This window comes from Porites lutea, chromosome 1 (assembly GCF_958299795.1).
Source record: "Porites lutea chromosome 1, jaPorLute2.1, whole genome shotgun sequence".
Lineage (NCBI taxonomy): Eukaryota > Metazoa > Cnidaria > Anthozoa > Scleractinia > Poritidae > Porites > Porites lutea.
In genome coordinates, this window is record NC_133201.1 from 49,763,076 (window position 1) to 49,786,429 (window position 23,354).

At 38.6% G+C, this 23,354-nt stretch overlaps 2 protein-coding genes across 2 annotated transcripts; both read right to left on the reverse strand.

Moving 5' to 3' along the window:
- Positions 1-312: 312 nt before the first annotated feature.
- LOC140931544 (muscarinic acetylcholine receptor M3-like) lies at positions 313-8,639 on the reverse strand. The gene is made up of 3 exons (XM_073381354.1): positions 8,597-8,639; positions 2,275-2,727; positions 313-632 (listed from the first exon to the last, which is right to left on the reverse strand). The coding sequence occupies exons 1-3, from the start codon at positions 8,637-8,639 to the stop codon at positions 313-315; spliced, it is 816 nt and encodes a 271-aa protein (XP_073237455.1).
- A 7,303-nt stretch (positions 8,640-15,942) lies between these two features.
- LOC140931554 (dynein axonemal heavy chain 8-like) lies at positions 15,943-16,434 on the reverse strand. The gene has a single exon (XM_073381359.1). The coding sequence runs from the start codon at positions 16,432-16,434 to the stop codon at positions 15,943-15,945; it is 492 nt and encodes a 163-aa protein (XP_073237460.1).
- Positions 16,435-23,354: the final 6,920 nt, after the last annotated feature.

The following is a 23,354-nucleotide window of genomic DNA, read 5'->3' on the forward strand; positions in this document are numbered from 1 at the left end:
ATTACTGATATTGTTCACCAAATAAGTATATACCAAGTCCAAAAGATATATCATATCTTTTTACTAAACAATATTATATTCTATTCACATGATTCGTTAAATAGCCTATATATATCACAGAACCGCTTTGAAGCGGTTCAGGGCTGTCCACGGTTCGGCTTGGCGAAACCCGCCCCACTATAGTTTCATGATTAATTTCAAAAAAGTTCTCATGATCTTATTCCGTCCAAAATAAATTACCGGATTAAAAGAGGAGAGAATGGACGCCATTGTTAAACTCGAAGGAAGCAGAATAGGGTGAACGCCTGGATATCAGTTTTGAAGTAACACCATGGACGCAGCTGGCGAGATAGAAGCGAAAAGCAAGACGATGATAATGCACATGTCAAGTGCTACCTTCTTCTCGCGCTGAAATACTGTTGTCATCTGAGACGGAACAGCCACAGCCAGAGGGGCGTTATGACGACGAATAAAGAACAGAACTCTCATATAATTGACAGGAGGAAGTATCACAAACACCACACCATAAATATGGAGGAGAACGAGGCTTTGCCGAGTATTCAAAACAAACTGAAATAAGATTGTCACCAGCAGCCACAAAATGGTCGAGAAGACAGTAAATTTTAGTACTCCTGCAACAATGCCATGAATTAGTTTAGACAGGCTATGTTAACACTATCCCGGATAGTTTTAGCGCTCAAACGAAAACCATACCGGGTAGGGCTCTTGTTCACACATGAGAACGGTGATTTCGGTGCGATTTTTGTAACGGAGCAAAGCTTCGCCGCGCCGATCTCGAAAGTGTAGCGTCACATATCGGATAGTTTTTGCGTCACACTCTGGTGCAATGTGAGTTTTGTGCCTTTGCAATCCATAATACAAGATAACTTTTTGTGTCGGCACGAAAGGTTATCCGGTGTGGTGTGAAAAAAGCCTTATTTAAGCTCTGAGTGTAGGGCCATTAGCAAACAAACGAGGAACGAATGAAGAGACGTGGATGAGAGGACAACATACGAGCCCTCTTTACAATACATTTTTAACATGTGAACAGTAAGCTCGGACGTCAGCACACAAAGGCGCTACTGGCAGCCGCTCTCAGTCCATTTATGAGCTTATCGTACCCACCCAATTGCAACCCATGATGTGAATGATGTGATGTGTGAAGGTTGACCACAACACCGGGGTCTACGTCCCCCACTCTTTTCGAACAGTGGTGTGGGTTCTTTTACGTCCCACATGGACCAGATAAGTGTAACTGCTGTGAGACGGGATCTACGGTTTTTCGTCCTTATCCGAGATTACTAGAAAGTCTAACCATTTGCAGATGTCATCGCAAAGGCAGCACTTTCTTCTCATTTATTTAAAGACCCTGAGTGTTGGTCCGACCGGGGTTCGAGCCCGTGACCTCCCGCTCAGCAGACCGGCGCTCTCCCAACTGAGCCAATCAGGCGGCTGGGACAAATTTAGACGTCACGTCGGTGTAGAACAACATCAGGCAAAAGAAAGGAAAATAAAAATTGATAGTTATGCAAAGCTAGTAACACAAAAACCAATTAGGGCAAGAAATTTGGTGGCCAATATCTCGATTGGTAGAAACAGTCCTCTTCAGACATTAGTATTAGAAACGCTTCAGTCTAGTAAGAAATCTATCAAAAGCTTATAAAAATTGATAAAAAGGTTTCCTAACGAGGATTTCTTACTGTCAGTTCATTGTCTGTTTAAAGAAGTGATGATGGGATTTCCCTGCAGTTTTTTGGCGGTGGACTAATGGTACGGCTAAGCTATGATGAGTCTAGCAAATCCTTCAAAATTTGAATTGAATTAAAACGTTATGGTTCGAGGTCAATTTAGAAGGATTTATTGAGAGTCATTTGGGCGTGATGCTGCTAATAGGGAGCCTAAGCAACGACGAATGCAGTGAGAACGTCTTTTAAAAAGATGAATTTGCGCCCTTTTAAACTTTGTCGCGTCTATTGGACCTTTTCGATTTTGCAGAAATCGATTTCTCCTAGAGTTAATTTTTAAGGACTTCACCCAGGTTCAAAAAGAGAAAATTCGTCGTAGTATATTCACGTCCCCCATATAATGCCGTCTAAGAAGGTTCACTTTGAAGTCGTTCAGTGAACGTCAAAAAAATGTACTAAAAGGGTGATACACGTACAAAGCTGTAGTGTTGCTCAAAATTCCAATTGTTTTTTGACGTTGTCGTTTTCGTCTTCGTCGTCGTCGTTGCTTAAGCTCCCTAATATTTCTGATAACTGATAATAACTTCACCTGATTTAGACGCCTCAGCTATATACACCAAAGGTCTAGACAACGCGAATAGGCGATCAAAACTGATGATAACAATGCTGACGAAAGATAAACCAACGGTAATGAAATAGATAGTGTAATACACGTCAAACACCAGAACTAGATGTAGACATGACTGCTGGGCTCTTTGAAGAAAAAAACGCCACACGATAAACATGGGCTGAGCAGCAACTCCAGTAAGACAATCTGCGATGGCCAGGCTGCACAGCAAAATGTTGCATGGCTTCTGTAAGGAGGGGGTCTTGATGATTGTAACAATGACGGCTAGGTTACTAAAGAATGCAAAGATGGCAGAAGATCCATTGACAACAGCGAGTAGAATGTTGTTTATGAAGGCAACCGTGTCGTTCCTCTGTGTTCCAATCCAGCTTGGTAGTCCACAAAGGATTATCTCATTGGAAGCCATTTCGTCCTCTGTAGATTTATTGAACAGTTTTTCAATAGATTGAATAATACTGAGTATCCTCCTTGCCTTGAGTGAAAGCGAGGCTGGAGGTAAACTTGTTTTTAAATGTAAATCATTTTCTTGAAAATGACTCTATTATATGCATGAAGACTTCTTTCTATGTAAAACCAACTCTTACGAGGTTTAAATCACTGTAACACTCTATATTTTTACATACAACGTTCTCTGTGAGACAGAGAAGTGTTTTAATTAAGTTGATTTCTTATTGTAGCATATTTCAGTCCTGGGTGACAGACTTCTCTCGTCATTTAAATCAAACAACTAGATTTAGAAATCTTAAGAGCGACGGTCAGGAAATATCGACCATCGAGTGGCAAGGGTTGAAAAATCGATTGCCTTCATTTTTTGTCCATAAATAGCGTTTAGGTAGATAAGTAATCTGATGTACGTTGTTCTCGCAAAAAGCCTTTTATTTTCGAAAAAAGTAAGAATATCAGTTTTCGCGGTCGGAGTCTCAAAATGGCCGTATTTTCAACCCGAAATTTGCTAACATCAACTCTTCTCGCGTTCGCGAATAAGGCCGCAAGGAGAAATTTGGACACTTTCCATCAATAGAACAACTCTTCTTCTTTCACTAGAAGCTACGTTCAAAGAAATATCAAGACTTGTTGAACTAACATAATTCAGAAACGAAGAACAGGTTTTTACGGTGACAAAAACTTTAATTTAGTAGTTGTTTTGTGCGGCATTTTTCTTCATGTGGTATACCTCCAAATTTTCCCGGTCCTCGTTTATTCACACATTTAGACACTCATCTAAAGCATACCTGAGAATTGGCTTGGGTTCCATTAGGCAGCCTCCAAACGAAAGCAGCAAAGTTCGGTAAAAATAGTGAAGCGTGACCAAAATAACTTATTTAACGGCTCCAAGTTTCCTCGATCGTAAAGTAAGAAGACGAGATATCTTCCTGTTCCGTCATCCTTAGCGAATTACCATTGTCAAAGTCCATATTTTTCGATAAACAGTGAGTGCCAGAAAAAGCGCGTTTGACTTTTTCTTCTTCAAAATACTGTCGGGATCGAAAATGTTACTCTTTCAAGAATTGCGTTGCGTTACTACCGTGATTCCGTGACTGTCATTTTAACGGCTTCGTCTCTCCAAACGTACGTTATGTCACGTGCAGTCACGGATTAGCTTGTCACGCAGAGTCGCCGTCTGGTAGGGTTCAGCGTTTCAAAATGGCTAAAATTGACCCAGTTTCACCTTTTTACCCCACTCTTTGATTGAAAAAAGAAATTTTGCAATGGGAAAACCTACAAGAAGTACAAAAAAATGAGCCTTTAGGCTGTAGATATCTACTTTTGTGCGTTCGAAAGTGGAAGTGTTTACACAATTACCGCCGGCCTACCATGAAAATTCCTGAACTTCGATGGTGTCTTACGGAGATTACGTTCAATAACCCAAGCCAATTCCCAGGTATGTTTTAAATGAATGTCTAAATGTGTGATTTAAATAGCATTAAGAGAATCTGGAGTTATACCACATGTTAAACATTGCCGTCGAAAATGAGTAACGAACTTAAGTTTTTGTTATCGTGAAAACCTATCCCTCATTCTTGAATTATCTACCTAAAAGCTATCTATGAACAAAAAATGAAAGAAACTGATTTTTCAACTCTTGCCACGAAATTAAGATTTTGGTCGATTTTTCCTGACCGGCGCTCTTAATACTTACTTTATAGGAGAGAAATTCTGCAGACATTCTGGAGCATGAGTCAATCAAAGGCTGCAAAATTTCTGCACCATCTGTTATCAAAAGCTGCGGAATTTCTGCTGGTCGGGTTATTAAAGGCCGCGGAAATTCTGCCAAACGAGTTATTTTTAAAGGCCGAAGAATTTCTGCAGCAAGGCTGATCAAAGGCAACAGAAATTCTGTAGCATGCGTTATTAAAGGATACTGATTTTCTTCAGCATTTCTCATTAAAGATTGAAGAAAAACTGCACCATGGGTAATCAAAGGCTGCAGAATTCCTGCAGCTCGGATTTTTATTTATTCATTATTTATCTATGACCAGTTGGCTTCATTATTAGGTAGTATATACTGTATAAAAGCCATTTTGTTTGTTCATTTGACATACACCTAATCGCAATAAAGTTGTCTTAGAAAAACGAAAAAGGGAAAAAGCCAACTAGGAATTAATTGGGGTAATAAGCCCAACAAATTCATAGGCAGCATCCGCACATGGACGTCATATTTGCCTTTTGGAATTTGCTATTGTTTTAAAGCTGAAAAACAATTTAGAAAATTCCAGAGGGAAAATGCATTAGCTGCAAATGAATCCACCTTGAGAATGTGGCTTAATTAACCTAATTAACTCCTAGTTGGCTTTTTTCTTTTTTTCGTTTTCTTACTACAACGTTATTGCAATTAGGTGTATTTTCATATATTCAGGGTTTCATTTTAGTGTCTGTGAAAAAAGTAACATTTTTTTTTTAACAATTTTACCAGTCCGTTAAAAAACCCCAAGGTTTTTCTTGTTTCGAAAGCAACTTTTTCTTCATCCGTAACTTATTTAAAAAGTTATGGTCCGTGTTATTTTGGTGAATGTTACTCCTCTGAGGTCTCAGTTAAAGCAATGGAAGCCTATTTAGCCTACGCTATTTTGAAAAGACACGAAATATTTTGGAAAGCGTTGCCTATATCAAATACCAAGTAACTCAGAAAATTGATACGCGTAAGTTATGAATTCTACTGAGTGTGGATCAGGCTGAAGTCCCCTGATTTTCATCGAAAAGTTGCCTCTCATGATGCTGATGATCTAGTGGTGTGGCGTTTAAAATCGAAACAGAAAAACAATTAGCCTTTTGTACTATTTCGCCTCATTTAACAAGATTATTATGAGCTAACACTGGAATTCAATGCACATATCACTTCGTTTAGTTTAAATACCCATACTTTTCTGCACGGCCAAATTCAAATCCGAAGTACATTGTAAAGTTGGTTTACCTCTGCAATGCCATCGTGCTGCCGTCTTTTAAGGCAAGAACGGTAAAAATTATAACCTCAGATCAGGAAAAGCCGTCTTGAAAGCCAATAATATTGCACGCCATGAACAAATTTCTTAATATTCTTATGGTTTTGCATAATGTTTATGCTGTCTTTTGACGAGAACTTTAAAAGGGTATGAGTGAGTGCAAACTCTGAGAGTACATTAGGGTGAATAACGTGTTATTTTGTATATGCATAGAAGAGCCGAACAATAGAGTGTCTTCACATGACGTCACGTCGGCCATATTGGTGTCCCAAAACAATGAAACGGCGGCCATGTTGGTGTCCCAAACCAATCCTGTGGGAGATGAACTCTTTTCTTATGCAAATGATTTCTTTTGTTCCAAAACATTTGCATAGATGCAAGCCACGTGAGTGAAAACACTCTATAGAAAGCCAACGAAAAGAAGGCGAGGTTCTTGGAAGGAATACCTACTCTGATGCTTTTGCCAAAGGGGGCCTCAAACACACTGTAAGCGCTCATTAAAGAATATTACGTAACGAAACGATTTAGAAGATTCATATGGGGACAGTATTATTTCGAAACAAATTCACTTTATCTGTGCTTATTTTGGAGAAATGATGAAAGGAAATACATAATTAGCTACAGTTCCAATGTCGTTTTGAAGCGCTTTGGGCAGGTGGTTTTGCCATACGTCTTAACCTTCATTATACTGCGGACTAAGGCTGTACATCGATGTACACTTCGGCGGCTCCGAGGCCCAAACAGACCGAAAAATCCGATAAACAATCTCCAGAAAGCAAACACATATTTTAAGAGCAACCCAATGCTTTCTCTTGTCTGGGATGCGTGAAGATTTCAGGATGGACACTGGTGTTGAGATCAGCTTTAAATTTGGCTGTCATGTACAGTATCGTACTTCCTTCATGCTTAAAACCTTAAAAACCTTGAAACTTACCACGGTTACAAATTATCTGGCGGGGTCCTTTTTGATTACCAAGAATTAAATTTGAACGGTCGTGTCCATATGTTCGTATGCACTAACCTCGTCTTGCAGTTAAAATTTAGTATTTTTAGTGCCTTTTTTTCAGCTGTTTTTTGACTCGGGTAATTTCTTGATTACGTGTTTGCTTATTTGGAACAGCACTCGTTATATTGTGGGTAAGTTCTCGCTGAGATCGAAAAGCTTTTTAATTCAGTTGATTTCTTGTTTCAGCACATTTTGGTCCTGGTTGCGACACTTCGATGTCATTTAAATCAAACAAAGTAGACTGAAAATCTTTAGGGAATAATCATAGTGATAAAAATATTTTGTATATACAAAAAGACTACTTGACAATCTACAAACTGCTCTTCAAACTATTTCTTCCTTCAGAAAACCTGAATATTTAAACCTAGTTTTCAGTTAGTATACGTGACAGGTAATGGCAAAAATAGTAATTAAAACTTTGACAGTAAGGATTTATTATGAATCACAATTGCGTCGCCTCCCAGAAATCCGAGGAATTGATATCACTTACATTACAAGCATTGATTTGAAAATATTCACTGGAAATTATGTAAGTCTGAAGCTCTAATGTTTTTCACCTTTGTTTTAGGGGTCGCTCTATTTATAAGCCGAGTTCCGTATGAAACCAAAAACGATTTCCTTCTTTTACAATGCAATGAATTACCTGATTGAATTAGTCCCAGTTTTAGTCCTAACAGCAGGCAACGATGAGCGACGACTGTATCGTAGGATATCCCCGGTCTTTGCCGCACAGATATTAACGCAATCTGATGATAAAACAGTGTCTCAAAGACCAAAGAAAAAATCCGACTATGAATGAACCTGACGGTCTTTGCAGCATGATATTTGCAATTCGACCAATCTTTGTTAGTAGTGTAAATTAAATTCTTTGTAGGTAAACCTGTAGCCAATATATTGAATTTCTAAATTATATAATCTTCGAGTCGACAACTTAAGATTGTCTTCCACTTCTGTCAGAGCACGTGACAGTTAAAGGGGCAGTATTGCAAAGATCTCTTACTACTTGGAAATCTATCGGAAGTGTTTATATTTACTGATACTAGCAGGTAACTATATGCAAAATTTTTACAAAAGGGAGATAGGAAGAAAGTGGACTGAAACTTGAAAGCGTCTGGCGAAGTTAAAAAATTGGAGACATACCGTTTGGTTTGAGAAAAAATAAACAAGTCACAGACCTATGGTCATAGTTCACCCGGGATATTAGAAAAAGGATCAATGAATTTCTTCAGTTGTTATTCAGGGATCATGTTGTACATCAGCTAGTGCCCCTAAAAACAAAAGTTCTAGCGTATTGACGTGTAAAACTTGGGAGGTTTCTCCTGATGATACCCCTTGAAATGTCTTTACCGGAACACGTACGTAGTTAATGAATTTATTTCATACCTGATACAGTAGAGTTACAAGATCAGCAGTCGTGAGAAGTTCCTTCCTTGGGCGGATCTCTCGGCAAAGCGCCAACTATTCCTCTTTTATTGCAACTTGCAAATCGGCGAATTTTGGATTAAAACGCTGCTTCTCTGTGGCCAATAAGGTCTTAATACAACTGCTATTCCGCCATGACTCTGTTTGATCTGTAATACCTTCATTTATTGTAATCTTTTCGCCTATTGTTTCTTCCTTGGGTTACATGGAGTTTTTAATTTTGCAAATTTATAATAAACTATTAAAACCTTCAGCACAGTAATTCACTTCAATACGCGGTGTCGAGTGTTAAAACGACAGGTGATAAACATTGAATGAGTAATTGCGTTAGATCGATTTTAACAGTTAATTTTAAGCTTTAAAGTTAAATAAACTTCAGGAAAATTTGAGACCCAAATTCCCAATGTGTGCTTACCACCAAACTGCTCAGTTTGTGTCTTCGCTCTCTTGTCAGCCATGATTTAACATGAACTCATTGTCGATTCTTGATGTGTGATTGACACCTTCAAAGGTTTTGAAAGGTTTTTGAAAAACACCGCGGAAAGACATATAGACGTTCAGAAAAAAAAGACAAAAAACAAAAAAGGAATTTAAACCTTTTCACGCGGTCTGCGAAAAAAAAAAAAATAGAGGTATAACAAAAAAAACCCTTTGGCACTATAGTACCGCCGCTGCATGTCACTGTTGCATTATTCTTGTAAAACATGGCAGTAAAAATGAAATCTTGAACAGAGAATTGAGAACCCTAGAGTTCTGTCTAACGCAACCACAGACTCAAAAACTCAGCTACCAGAATTGACATGTTAAAGGCATAAATTTAACTGTTCAGACATCATGGTAAAGTTTCATAGCATTTTTTAATTATGCGAATACACCCATCAAAGCCACTCATCCAGATAACCGCGGTTTGGCTTTGAACATGGCAGCAGATTCGAGTCTGAGAACTGAGTGAATATCGTGGGCCGATGAAAACCGGAAAATATTTCTATTGGACTCAAAAATATCCGTCTCGTAGAACACGGGAAGCTTAGGAAAAGGTAGAGCAGGAGAAAAGGGAGTAAAGGAAAAAGCCAACAGTAAAAAATAGGGAAAAATGCCGAAAAAAACATAAAAATAAAACCTAACCGAGCCAGTACTCGAACCTGGTAGGGACAGCACCAAAAATATTTCACTTAAATCATATTCTCGTAAAAACACTAGCGTAACATGAAATCTTGATTGAGGATAGATTTTTGATAGTAAAAAGCCTCAGCTAAAGGGCATTTCCTCGCATTGGAAGAGCATATGGCCTACACAATCGTCTGCGAAGTGAGAAGCAATACAAATTGTCTCTTCCATCAATCCAGCTCTTCAAGAGCTAAATCGATCGAAATATTTGGAAGCTGATGGATCAAAATTAATCGCTTCAATTTTCTGTTTCATAAATACATAAATAAATAAAAATAACAACGACAAAAGTTATCTGCCATTGAAAGTTATGGTCAAAAGCGAACGGCCTCAAAAGCAACCGACCAAGTTTGCCTAGAGAGATATATACCAGATTCAACAGCTGCGGCTCGCGTTACTCCTTTGCGAATCAAATAGGGTTAGTGACGATTAGTTTCGACAGGTATGAAAAACAACTGCGTTTTGATTGGTTGTGATAGTATGTCTGTGTTACTTGTTCCCTACATTCGCGGAGCCCATCATTCTCGTTCCCAGAGCCACTCGGCTTAATTTGTAACCGACACGTGACCAAGATACGACGGGCTCTGGGAACGAGAATGGGAGCCCATACGACAATCAGGCAACAGCGTCCTGCACAGTATAGCCAACAAAAAGCAATGGAAGGTGTGGAATTTGAAAAACGTCCTGCTGGGATAAGAATTCGACGGAATTTAAAGAGAAAGGCGGACTGCAAGCAGTCTACCTACCGGGATTCGTACAGATTTTTGGATCCAAACTCCAAGACGTTTTCCGGACTTTTTCCCAAAACAATTATATTTCTTTTTTCAGACTCAAGGTTATCAGATAGGTGATCAGTAGAGACCTTAAAAACAAAGAAACACCGCTTTTTTCAGGTGCGCTGCAAACAAACTGGCGAGATTGAATAAGATTTGACCAAAATGAAAAATAAAAATTCACCTTTAAAGCACTTGTTATAGCTTTGAAAAAAATAACGTCAACGCTTTTTACCATTTGTTCAGACTTTATCTCCATTTTCCAAACTTTTCCGGGTCTGGAAAATTGCTGGGCAAACAAGAATTCAAGACTCTGTACGAACCCTGACCTACTGAACGTCCGTCCGTTTGGAGTCGCTATAGCCATACATAACATGTTACTTTGGACAATTTTAATTTCAATGCAAGCTTTTTTTCTTTACTTCCTTATTTTGCATTCACACTGTATTTTAAATAAATTAATTCACTCACTTTGGTTTACAATTCAAGCATCTAATGCTAACTGAATATGTTGTAACATATCCGAACACCCTTTAAGTATTTCCCAGGTGGTGTGCGCACCACGATTGCGATGCATTGTGGATTCAAAATTTTCAAGATGGCGGCGAAGGTCGAGAAATTTCGCAGGTTATATGCTTTATTTTTCAATAGATACAGTTCTTTCCTTAGATCGTTTTTTCGATTTCATAAGCTAATATTTGTTTAGATTTTTTCTGTGAAGAAAAACAAATCAATATTCCTCATTTCAATCTAAAACGTGGAGCCCGAAGATTCCTCCTGTAAGAGCATGAAATTTGAACCCGGTTTTTAAGAAGCTATAATTTCCATTATATTGCCTGTCGAAAGTAGAAGATACTTTTAAGTGTTTCTACAAACCTTGTTCTACGCTAATTTTTTATCGCTCCCCAACGCGCCCCACATTTTGTGATACTTTTTCCGAATTGAAACCGGCATGTTTTCATGGGAAAATGTAGCCTCGCGAAGACCAATGTGACATGTTAGTGGGAGTGTTACTGTTGTAATCACAAGCTGATCACAAAATAGCGGGGCAGCGGCGACTGGTTCCTCCAAACAATAGCATTAGGTGAGCATAAAATGTTCGAAATTGGTATATAAATAGGCTGATGAGTACTCTGATGTTGGAATGTCTGTTTTTGTAATAGGACTAAAAAAAGCATAATAAAATTGCAGTCATACATGTGATTCCCTTTATGCAGGTATAAAGAATTTCAGGTATTGAATTAAATGATAAGTTTGATTATACAGTTAAACCCTGTGCATTTTGAAACCAGCCATCCTTTATGAAAAATGGTTTTTGGGAGAATTTGCAAGAATAGTGCAGTGTAGAAGAAGAGTTTCATAACATCCACCAAGCTTGCACTTTACTTTTATTCAGAGAAATATGCACATTACTCTTGAGAAAAGAAAATCATAATCTATTTCCAAGATTGGTGTGTGTTGTTGAGTGGATGTTATGACTTTGTCAGTTTCTTGCCTAGTCCCTGTTTCATTCAGTGGTGATTAGTCTCTGTAGCAGGCATTTAAAAGGAAAGGGAAAGGGGTTTTGGGCACAAGAGAAATGTGAAGAGTGCATCGGGAAGGAGGGAGTGATTTCAACATTCACCTGGTTGATGTTTATAATGCAAAAAACAACTAGTCTCCTGTATGGCAGGCATTTCCCTCCCTCCTTCTCTCACATTTCTCTTGCACCAAGACCCACTTTCCCTTTTCTTTGAAATGCCTGCCACACAGACTAAGTGATGTCATTCAATCTGTTTACCCGTCTACGCTGTTTAATATATATCAAGCAATTTGCATATTTTGGTGGCTTTAGTTAAAATATAAATTTATTGATCATTGAATGTACTTTTGATATTGGAAAACCAAGGCTGCAAAAATGGTGACAGGGAAAGGAAATAGAAAAAGTGGAACAATGGGGCAGTAAAATCATGAGACTAAGAACCTGAATTAACTAAGTAAGCCTAAACAGATTCTTATATAAATAGTAGTTAGCACAAGTTAAGGCTATTTAGGTTTTTAAATGGGTTCTTATTTTCTGAAGAAAAAATGTAACTAAGAGTATTTTTGTTTCACCTTATTCCTCATATAAAGTCTGCATACCAAATTAGAAGTTATGTGAGAATGGACAAAAAACGAAGAGTGTATTTAAATTTAAACATTGTCATTTACATTGCAGTTGGAGTGATAAGACAGCTTTGTCTCCAAAGAAGATTCTAAATGTTGATTTATCTCTGCTCAAGTGTACAGAATTTTTTCATAGATTTCAAAAATAAGAACCTGTCTCAAATTTGAGGCTAAACAGGTTTTTATATAGAGGGGGCTCATCTGGCATATTTTAGCCTAACAGGTTCTTAAAATTCAGGTTCTAAGGGTAGAAATTGTCCACCTTAATTTAGAGAAAAATTTAAGGGCTTTTTTCCAAGGAACAAAGCAAGCTGTCTGTAATAATGAGCAAGGCTGTGCTGTAAGGAACATTGAAAGGAGCCCAGTTCTCTGAACCTGTAAAATCTAGGCTGCCCAGCATATGATTTGTATGAAAAGTCTGAGATTTTCTAGTCAGCCAAAAGCAAAAGTTTGGTGCCAGGGGCCACAGGGCTCTGCTAGAGCACAGCCTTGATCAGGTGTCTGTATGAAGCAGTTGTCCGTAAAGAGGGCTTTTGGGTTACCAGTTATTGCAGAGGTGGATCCTAGTAGTACAGTAAAACTCCCTGACTTAGAAGAGGCCCTGCCAGGGGGGGGGGGGGGGGGGGGCTCCCATGTCGTTCGTCTGAATTTTAAAACGTCTCGTGTCGGTGTTTATTAATGCTTCACGTCGCTGTCGGAAATTAAACGAAATTTTTTTGTCTTTGTCGGAATTTTAGCAATTAAAAGGGGGATAGCGATGCGTTGTAAAGAAACCATTACAGTTGTGCAATTTCTCAGTTAACCTTTCGCGTATAGAACACCTATACATCACCATTCACAATTAAGGGTGTGTTCCTTTCGGTGAATCCAAAATGGATTTTCGATCTTAAAATGGATTTCGCGTTCCTTTCGCCAAATCCAAATTCGGATTTTTGATCTGGTGAATCCTTTTTGAAAAAGGATTCACATTGGATTTGAAATCCGAAGAATCCGAATCCAGATTAACGGATTAGTGATCTACGCTGTTCCATTCACAGTGGATTCGAAATTAGTCAGGTGACCCAGTTGTATTCCCAGTTGAAGTATTCCCGTAGAGTTTCCTAACTATTGCCATTTGCCGTAAAACATCTGAAAACACTAGAAGATTGTTCATAGTGGTACAGTAAAATATCCATGTGCTGACCATTCGTCGCTAAAGATTGCTTAAAAACACAAATAAGTAAAGGGACAAATAACTGCTATCTTTCTACAAACTCGCTTGTGGACGCGATAGGCACTCGATCGTGTTACATAAAAAACCGAGCTACGAAACTGGATCAAACTGAGCCGACAACCTTTAGTAAATTTTCAACTTTAACGCTCTCCTTTCTTGATCTGTTTATGCCCCATCGTCGTTATTGGAACTGCCGACCACAAAATTCTGCACGGTATAATCGCATAATTAAACATGGCATTTCTTGAGAGGCTCAGGCTGTCATGCATATTGCACGCGTTTGCGAAAGGTTACCAAGATCACGAATCAAATTTCGGATTTCACGTTCCTTTCGACCGCGAAATCCGGCAAATCTCGGATCAGAAATCTGTTTTTGAATTCGCTTAAAGGAACACTGTCAACACACCCTAAGTGATCCACGTTCAACATTTTTTAAAATGTTGAACGTGATAAATCGTACGTGAAGGCCGGTTAACGGTGGTCTACTCTGTGAGAGCGGTTGGAAGGTCGGTGGTTAGGTTGCCTGGTCCCTGGTCTCTCCACCGTCGTCACCGTCCGACAGAGGTCGACGGGGATGTGAGAAGTTCAGGAAAAAGCAAAGTATTCACCATTTTCACACAGACCATAAAGCACCTTGTTTACCCCCCAAAACTTGGCATAACCATTGTTTTCGATTTCTCTTGGAACGACTGTATTAAAAATACCCTGGAGATTTTGGAAACAATGGTTATGCAAAATTCTGAGGGGGAAAACAAGGTGCATTATGGTCTGTATGAAAGTAGTGATTACAAGAGATGTAAAGTGTGCGTAAAATTAAGCTATTTGACGGACAACCTAGTTCCAAGGTCTCCCTGGAGTTGTGCGGGGTTACGTAAATGAAGACTACGCGACGGGCCAACGCGACGCGCTCAGGAACGGTCCCCTCAGTGTCTGTTTAACAGAGTTGACTGTAAGTATGATGAGACCTATGACGCCATATTTAAATTATAAAATTGGGGTGAGGAGAGAGGAAAGGGGTCTCAAGCTATGTTGCCCCAGCCCTGATTACAGGAGATTTGTAAACATGTATGAATTTCACACTTTGAAGAGTTTTTATAATCCAAAAAAATATGTGATAACATGTGTTTTTACATACTGACACAATCATTAAACAAATAGTGGCTGAAGCTTTTAAAATCTATTGACTGCATCAGGCTTTGTAATCACAAATATGCCATTTTCAGTTTCAATCCAGTTATAAGACATTCTATGACTCATACCAATAGAAAATATATGGGCAAATAAAGATGCTCAATGTTATATTATCTATAAAGAGGACACAAGTTCATTGCACACAAATACTCTGTACTTTATTTACTTGTCTTCATGTGATGACAAAATTACAGATGTTAAGCAAAACGAAATGCAGACTTGGTACCAAAAGAGAAACAAGTCCTTGAAAAGATGACCCCCTTAACTTCGATTCTCTTATTACAGCTAGCAAGTGAACATCTTGCCATGCTGAATGACAAAGCAAAGTAAGCTCACTGTGTTTAAATACCGTGGCCGGGTATTCTGAAGCTCCTCGTATTTTATGAGTATATCACAGCTATGCATATCAGTACCTCTTAGCACTAGTTGTACTGATTTCACGGTGAATTCACAATTTTCGGCGAACCGCGGGTCTTACCTCCAGTACTTTTCATGATTGAAGCATTGAACAAAGCGTTTCTGTGCCGACTTTTCTCGGTCAGTTGCAAACAGGATGCAAGTGATTACGAACAAAATACACCAGAATACACTTATCAACGGAATGAGACTGTTTTTTCCCTGAGAATTGGACAGAATTTCTCTTTCAACAGCTTTCGGAAGAGATTCAAAGCAAAATCGTATATATCTACAGCGTAATTAACGAATATTCACTCCGCAGTCGAGACGTTCACTCCACGCCATCTTGACACAAATGATCAGATTTTGAATACCGCCCATGATGCTTAGCGATCGTAGTGCGCACACCGCCTGAGTATTTCCCTTACCACTTCAAATGCCAGGCAAGTAAATCCTCAAGTAAGTAAAAAAATAAAATTAGTGAAATCCCGCAAGTACTGGCCGCTAGTTCGTTGTTACACAAAAATAAATTCGTCAAATACGTTACGTTAAGAAATTAAATTTCCAAGTTTTCAATAAAAATATAACTCGCAAAACTTTATAGAACAACTTAGTACCCCAAAATAAATGCATTTTCTGTTTGGTTTTTCCTTGCATCCACCACTAAGTTAAACCTGCGATCAGCTACTTTTTGTTTTGGGAGAGGACAAAAATGCTTTTCTGTTCCGGAAAAAGAAATGAAGGTAAGAAGGGCATCATTCTATTTTTTGGACCACGATATACAAAAGACGGTCAAAGGAACTAGATTTTTGTATGGAAACGAGCTCCCATAAAAACGAAATTCAGTGTCACACTGAGACAGAACCAGATTCCTTATTAGTGAAAAATGTACACGAAAGTTTTACAGATAAGAGAAAAACAAACAAAAATGTCACACTTCAAAAAGATCGCTACTTTGTGTCGCATAAAAGCGCCACACCACGCAAAATCCAGTGATCGGGATGTTGCGAGGTCTTGAGATTTAAACAGAATATGTAGGTCAAGTCTGCGCCTTGGTTTCTTATACACAGGACACTCATAAAACTTCAGCGCATCTTTGTTATCTTTCGAGTCTTTTGCCATAGCGGCCGTATTAACCGCGTAAACGTGAACCACAGGCAGCGCGGTAAAAAGAACCTTAGGCGCGGGTTCCATGAGCCTGTAATTCCTTCGATCCCAGCCAGCGCCATCCAGAAACAAGCCATGAACGTAAACTCCTTCGGCAGGGACATACGATACATCCTCCTTCATCATATTAGTGACGTCGTTGGCAAGAGCAACGTTGTCAAGCGCCCATCCTTTGTGTGCACGAGTGATTTCTTGTCTCATCTGTCAGGAAACGCTACAAGAGGAGAAAAACACGTATCTCGATTTATTGAACTGCCATAAGATTATGACGCTCACAACAGTTAAAGAATAAGATTCTGTTTGAATGCAGTGAATGGTCATACTTTAAGTTTCTTCTCAGCAGACGCAAAAGTAAGATCTAATATATAGATTTAGCTACAGCTAAAAGCGAAGCTCCCATTGATAAATTTATAACTTAAATCAAAGGATAAATTTAATATATATATTTAGCCACAGCTAAAAGCGAAGCTCCCATTGATAAATTTATAACTTAAATCAAACAATAATTTTGTATTCCACAAATCAGTTAACGTAAGGGCACATTCATGTGACTTTTGAGGGAAAAGCTAAGTGATTTTGGAGTGAAACAAACCTTGTATCGAGTTGATATAGCCTTATATGTACAACCAAAAAATAGTCTTCGGTCACATTTATGAGCAATAATGGCTCTTGATCACAGTAGATAAGGCGTGGAAAACAAATTCTTGGAAAACAAATCAGGCCGAATTTTTTGCGTTCGCCAAGTTTACAAATTCTTGCCAATAAATCTGGGTGCGTGCAAACCATTTATTTATTTATTTATTTATTTATTTTATACACCACATCTGAGGAGAAACAGTACTATGAGGCGCTTTTTTTATCATACAGACCTCGTACAAAATGCAGTATTTCACAATTTTTCAAGGCTTACACAACTACATGAGAAATTTCTGCAATTTGATTGGCTTAGAGCAGTGGTATTTCAGCTTAATTTGAAATACCTACATGTGAAAATTACAACCTTTTTGCGGGTAGTGGTATAAACAAATAATAGCATGATTTGTAGTGATATTTGGCATAAATACCACTCGGGATATTTCAAAATTGTCTCAAATTTCACTCGCCTAACGGCTCGTGAAATTACGTATAACAATTTCGAAATATCACTCGTGGTATTTATGCCAAATATCACTACAAATCATGCTATTACCTATACAAATTGCATTCATTCAATACTCAGGACCATCGAAGAACGCGTGGACTTTTAATCAGCGAAACCGTTCAAAAAATGTCCAAAATCACCTATACAGTATGTGGTCCTTGGTCTGCGCAAGTCCCCGATGCCCTTGGTCCGCGTCTTCTCCGAAAATGATAAAATATTTCGTCAAGAAAAAAAATACGTTGAATAATGAAAGATATCATGATTTACTGATTAGCATTCTTTCATACGACGAAGTTTCAGCCTTCTTGCTGCGGGTGAAGACGCGAAATTAAAGTTTGTTGACAGGTAGGTTAATTTGTCTTTCTTGAAGTTTGGATTTTTGCGGCACCGTAAATTACGTGGTCATGTTTACTTAGCCTGCGAATAACTAAAACGCAACGGGAAGACTTGCCTTTTTGCAGAACAGGTTTTCAGATCAACTTTTTTCTGCTGTTGGAAGCATATTGCTGTAGACTCTGAATTTTTGTTTTAGCGACTCTTAAAAAATATCACCAAATTTCGCTTAGGGACGGTTCATTATTTATGGGAATGACCGGGTCGGGAAAAAACCGAACGGGCTTTGGAAATTTTTCTTGCCGTGGCGACGGGCTTTGTGTTTTTTTCTTGAACAAAGAGACCAGGCTTTAAAAAAAATCAACATAAACTAAAACTGTGGTAGAAACGCGGCAGTCGTTTGATGAGAACAAAAAACAGCGGAACTGTATTCGTCGTTGAAAATTCACCCGGTAAATTGTCGTACTTTCATATCAAATAAATATTGCTACAATATTTTTGGTAATGCAGGGATATACCCGCAAGAAAAAGCTCGCGTTTTGCGATCGAACACTCGAGAATTTTGACAGGCCACGGAATGACACAAATGTACTTTGTGAGCTGCTCTTTTATAGTTGTTTATATTCCTTGACATTTCAGAGCTTGTAATCAAATTAGACTTTCAAATGATGCATGTACAAGGATTTTACTCAAAGTGAACTCCAACGGTTGGAACATTAAATCTTCGGACTCCGCCAGACTGTACACAAAAAAACAAGATGTTTTGATCGAGGATCTCAAGTTGCAACTCCTACTGAATTGAAAATATTTTTTCTGCACGCACCACAGTGCTCTCCTTGCTGAAAAAAATGAAGCTGACAACTTTTTTTTCAACAAAAGTAATCTTAAGGAATACCAATCTGCGACTCAGAATAAGAAATCGTGTGTCCCTGGAAGTGCGTAAATTAAAAAAATTCTACGATTCATCGATTCCCATTACAAAATTGGTGAGCTCTTTATGGAGTACTTGTACGGTGACTTTTCTACAGCCATCACTGAACGTTGTTCATTTTGTTCTAACAAAGGATGGACAAGTCCAGTGCCCATGAAAAGTATTCCCCGGCCTGTGCCAGATCCTGAAAATCCTACCCATTTTAAATCGGTCAATGACACACCAACTACCACAGAAAACGGGCAGCCTCGAGTGCCCGATGATTTTCAGCCACGTGCAAACATAAAGAAAATGTTTAGTGACGGCATGTTGACAACGGAAGAAGAGCTCCAGCAGTTTTCGGAGAAATTAGCCGTGGAGCCGCACTTGATCAAGGCATACATTGCCCATTTAGAAGATCTTAAAATACAAAGCGGCATTAGAACAAGGGGGCGCGCAGAACAAAAGCGTAAAATGAACGTAAATGATGTCCAAAACGTTTGAAGAATATGCCTGGCGCGATCTCGTAGAGTCTGGAGATTTAAAAAATTGCTTGTATCTGAGCTGAATAAATACCTTAAACATTACAAACTCGTATGCAGCGGCACCAAAGCTGAAAAGATACGGAGAGTCTCGTTGCATGTGCTTCTCGGAAACCATGGTCAACAGGAAGATACGAATGAGTTTACTGACGAGGAGACGAAGGAATGTGGAACGGAAGATGACAACGAGGAAATTGACATCTCAGGGGACGATGAAAGTGAGGAGGATATTGTCCTTGCAGAATTGTTAAGTGGGCCTGACTCAGACCAAGACACGATCGCGACTTCATCACGCGAACGGGAACGTTATAGCATCGATGAAAGAGAAAAGATATGGTTTGTCTTTCAAAGCGATTCAGATGAAGAGGAATTTTATGGTTTTGATTGAGTTTGCAAACAGTTGACTTTTTAAAAAAATTAATTCGGGCGCTATAACAGAACCTAATATGAAACACCACAGTATAAATCGTATAAATCCGTTTCATTTTTTCATGCCCTGTGGACATTAGTTACCAGTCTTCCCATGTCTTGCCGCAGCAACAGAGACCTGGAACAAAGTTTTGAATGTCCTCGTGAACGTCTCGCGAACGTGTTTAAAAACATGTTTGTGGAAACTTATTCCTTTAACAAAATGTCGAAAACTTTCAAGGGAAACGTTACTCCACAAGAAGTTCTCTTTGGAGAGGTTGGAAAACTCCAAACGCCTCTTGCAAGTCATTTAATACGAACGGTTATATATCCGTGTTCAAAGATATATTTAGGACTTTTTCACTTATTTGGCAAACGATGAAATGCCTCAAGCTGGATGGCATTTGTTAACGTGCACTTTTCACAGATGTTAATAAATTATCGTTTGTAATCGCTGAACTCCTTTGATAGCCGTTTGCTGACTCGAACGGCGAACAGTTGTGTACTTGATCCGAACATGCACTAGTTGCTCTAGTCGTAAATAAACATTGAATGATTTTCACAAGGTACTCAGTTCAATTTGAACGGGCTTTGAAAAATTTGACCCTAAATACTGAACGGGCTACGAAAAAACAAAATGCCTTTTGGGCGGGCTTTAGAAAGAAAGAGGAAAGCTATTATTTTTTTCCAAATCCGGTCATCCTCATAAATAATAAACCGTCCCTTAGTGGTCCTTGGTCCGCGTCCTATGACCTTGGTTGAATAAAACTTCCCAAAGTTAAAAGCGACGGCCTTTGTTTTCGAAGAATGTTTTGAAAGTCGTCCCTATACATGTCTACAAGTTCTCTTTTTTAATACCTCGAGTACATACAGAGTTTTTGGTAATTATTTTCGACCACGCTAAAAACCGCTCGTCGACGCTCGTGTGGGAGACTCGAGGAGACTGTTGTCTGAAGTCTTTGAAAGAAGAGCAGATTATTTTATGCTCACAACATCTTCCGAAAAAAACTTTAGCTTAATTGCATCAAGAAAAGAAAAAAATACAAGAAATACTGTGAAAATCATGTTTTCGTGTGGAAACTATAACATTTTTACGTTTTTATCGTGCTGCTTACCTGAGACGCGGACCAAGGACCAGGTTCGCGGACCAAGGACCATCGAAAACGGTCGCCTTTTTTCGAATTCCAAGCAAAATATTTATGTCTGGAACTTGAAACTTCAGGATTATCGACAGGAACATAAAAGCTATCTTCAGGGAGTATTTCAGCTCTTTACATGAAGATTCGGGTAAGATATTCAAGTTAATGACTTTTATGCGGACCAGGAACCACATACTCTACGGCCAGTCGGTTCTAACTTTTGACAAGCGCCAAATTTGCGAAGAAATTTTAAAAGAGTTACGCTTCAACGTGATAAAGAATTTATTGAGTCTATTTTTTCTTAATGGTTTTATAACGATGTGTAATCTTAAAAAGCGTTTGATACGCTTGGCATTTTGAGTACTCCTGCAAGCGATGTTTATGAACGCCTAAAAACAAACGGCAAAGCGATGAAAAAAACACTTTTGAGACTACCAACAATCAATAAAGAAATGTAATTCTGTAGAACATTTACAGAGACAACAATTTTCATTCACGAAAACAAATGAGTATTTAAGTGTCTCTAAGAATCCTCAAGTCTTTACTAGTAAGCTTAAAGATTAAGTTTATGTTTTAAGCCGCCTGTTTCCCGGTGTTTGCTTTTTTTATGAACTCACGACAAGAAAATCGCTAAAAGCTTTCTTTCTACAGGTGTTTCTACAGCCAAAATTATAACTAAATATTCTTCGGAAAGTTTTTCCTTTCTATTTACGGTGAATTAATATCGACTAAAGGTTTTTTAAAGTTTTGTAAGCTTAAGCTTATATCAAACCTCATACTAGGTCAGATCAGTGTCTCAGTCAAATCTTAATACAAACGTGCATAAACTAGCTTCATAAACTGCGCCGCTGGACTTGATGAAATTAGATATAAATACAATAATTACTCAGGCTTACCATATTTCGAGATGCAGCTCCTGAAAGCTATTAAGTAAGGCAAGGATCGCTTGAACCTTTATAATTCTCGTACGCATCCAGCAAGGTGAAAAACAAAAACGATGCCATCCGAAATCGGATTATCGGCTTTGACAAGCGACGCATTTCTCAACCAAAAACCCAATAAAGAAACCAGCCATGAATAAGAGAACACTCTTGATAGCAGCTGTATTTCATTTTTTACATCCAGTGGAAAAAGAGAGTTAAAAACATCACAAGTTGACTCAAAACTCTGTCAGCTTCAGCTGTCAAAGTAAGCAACTTTCAAGATGCTGCATAAATTTTACGCATGAACTCACCTGTCAAATTTTAACCAATCAGAGCATAAAAATTGGACGTGTTGCGTGACCAACACGTGACCATGGTTAGAAAAGGTCTTACCCGCCTGTATTTTAAAAAACTGGCTGAATTTTTGCGTCTGAGGTCAGTTTGAAATCAAAATCGTAATAGTGCGGGGCGATACTGACATAAACACAACAAATTTGATATGAATTTAAAAAAATGTAAACGTGAACCTGCAATCATTTGAAAACAAATAAATTGTCAGCGGATAACTTCAAAAAAATACTCGACCTTGATGGATCGCGATACGGTCAGGTGATACTGGTCAGCGGATACTCTGTTTTGACAGCTGTCTATTGATGACAACATTGATGTGCAACCAGCTTTCTCCTGGGCTCCCAAAGTAGCTAGAAAGTGTGAGAGTAAACATTCGTATGCCTGTGGTGCGGACGGACGGTCAGTCGGTCGGTCGGTCACGTGATTAACAAATTTTCTGGAATGCGTAGATTACCTTATCTATGGAGTTCCGCTATAAACCAGTTGCTGCTTTTATTTTTGAGATTATGAATGGTAGACACCATTATGTAATTTCAAAAGTGAATTAGCCAGTTAGTTACTTATTACATCAATTACTTTTAGAGAATAGGTAATGCCAACCGGAGGGCATTTTGAGTGCGCATGCGTGCATCCGCAGAACGACAATAGCGTGGACGCATCAAATCTGATGGCGGGAAATCGAAAACTCACGCGTAAAGTTACAGTCCTTTTAAAAGCCATTTCGTTGGTGCTTTGAATACCGTACTTTCCTACAAAAAATGTTATCCATGACAAAAATCGGACGTTTTCTACGCGGGTTTTCAGTTGTAGATTTTTCAGCAGTAGGTTTTTTTGACCTTTTAAAGACTTAAAATACTCAATCGATACTCAACATCAAAACTCACTATTCCTGTTAGTGTATCAGATCTGATTTTCATTGGCAAAACAATGCATTTCAATGGTTTGATTTCCAAACTCATGGTTTTACTTATCGAGGAAGAAATGCATCGTAGCAATGTTCAGCTACTTTAAGAAAAGTGAAAACAAATTTACTACGCGAGGTTTACTTATTAGCACGATGTCTCATGTTAAACTGATCGCGGAGACACGCGTTTATATCTGCCACTAAAACACGAAATCTATGAGTATTTTTTTTACATTTTTTTCGGAGAAATACATAGAAAATATTCTACAGGAAATGAAGAATGGATTAAGTCTGAGATAGCAACAATTACAAGTGATTATGTACTGCCGCACAAGAATACACCCCAGGCCAGACTTAACAAATCCCTGTGCACACAGGCCCTCACCAGTTCAAGTACCCATAGCAGTCACGAGACTACCGTCCCCATTCAGGGAAATGGAACCACCTGCAAGTGCAGTTAGTCAACCACC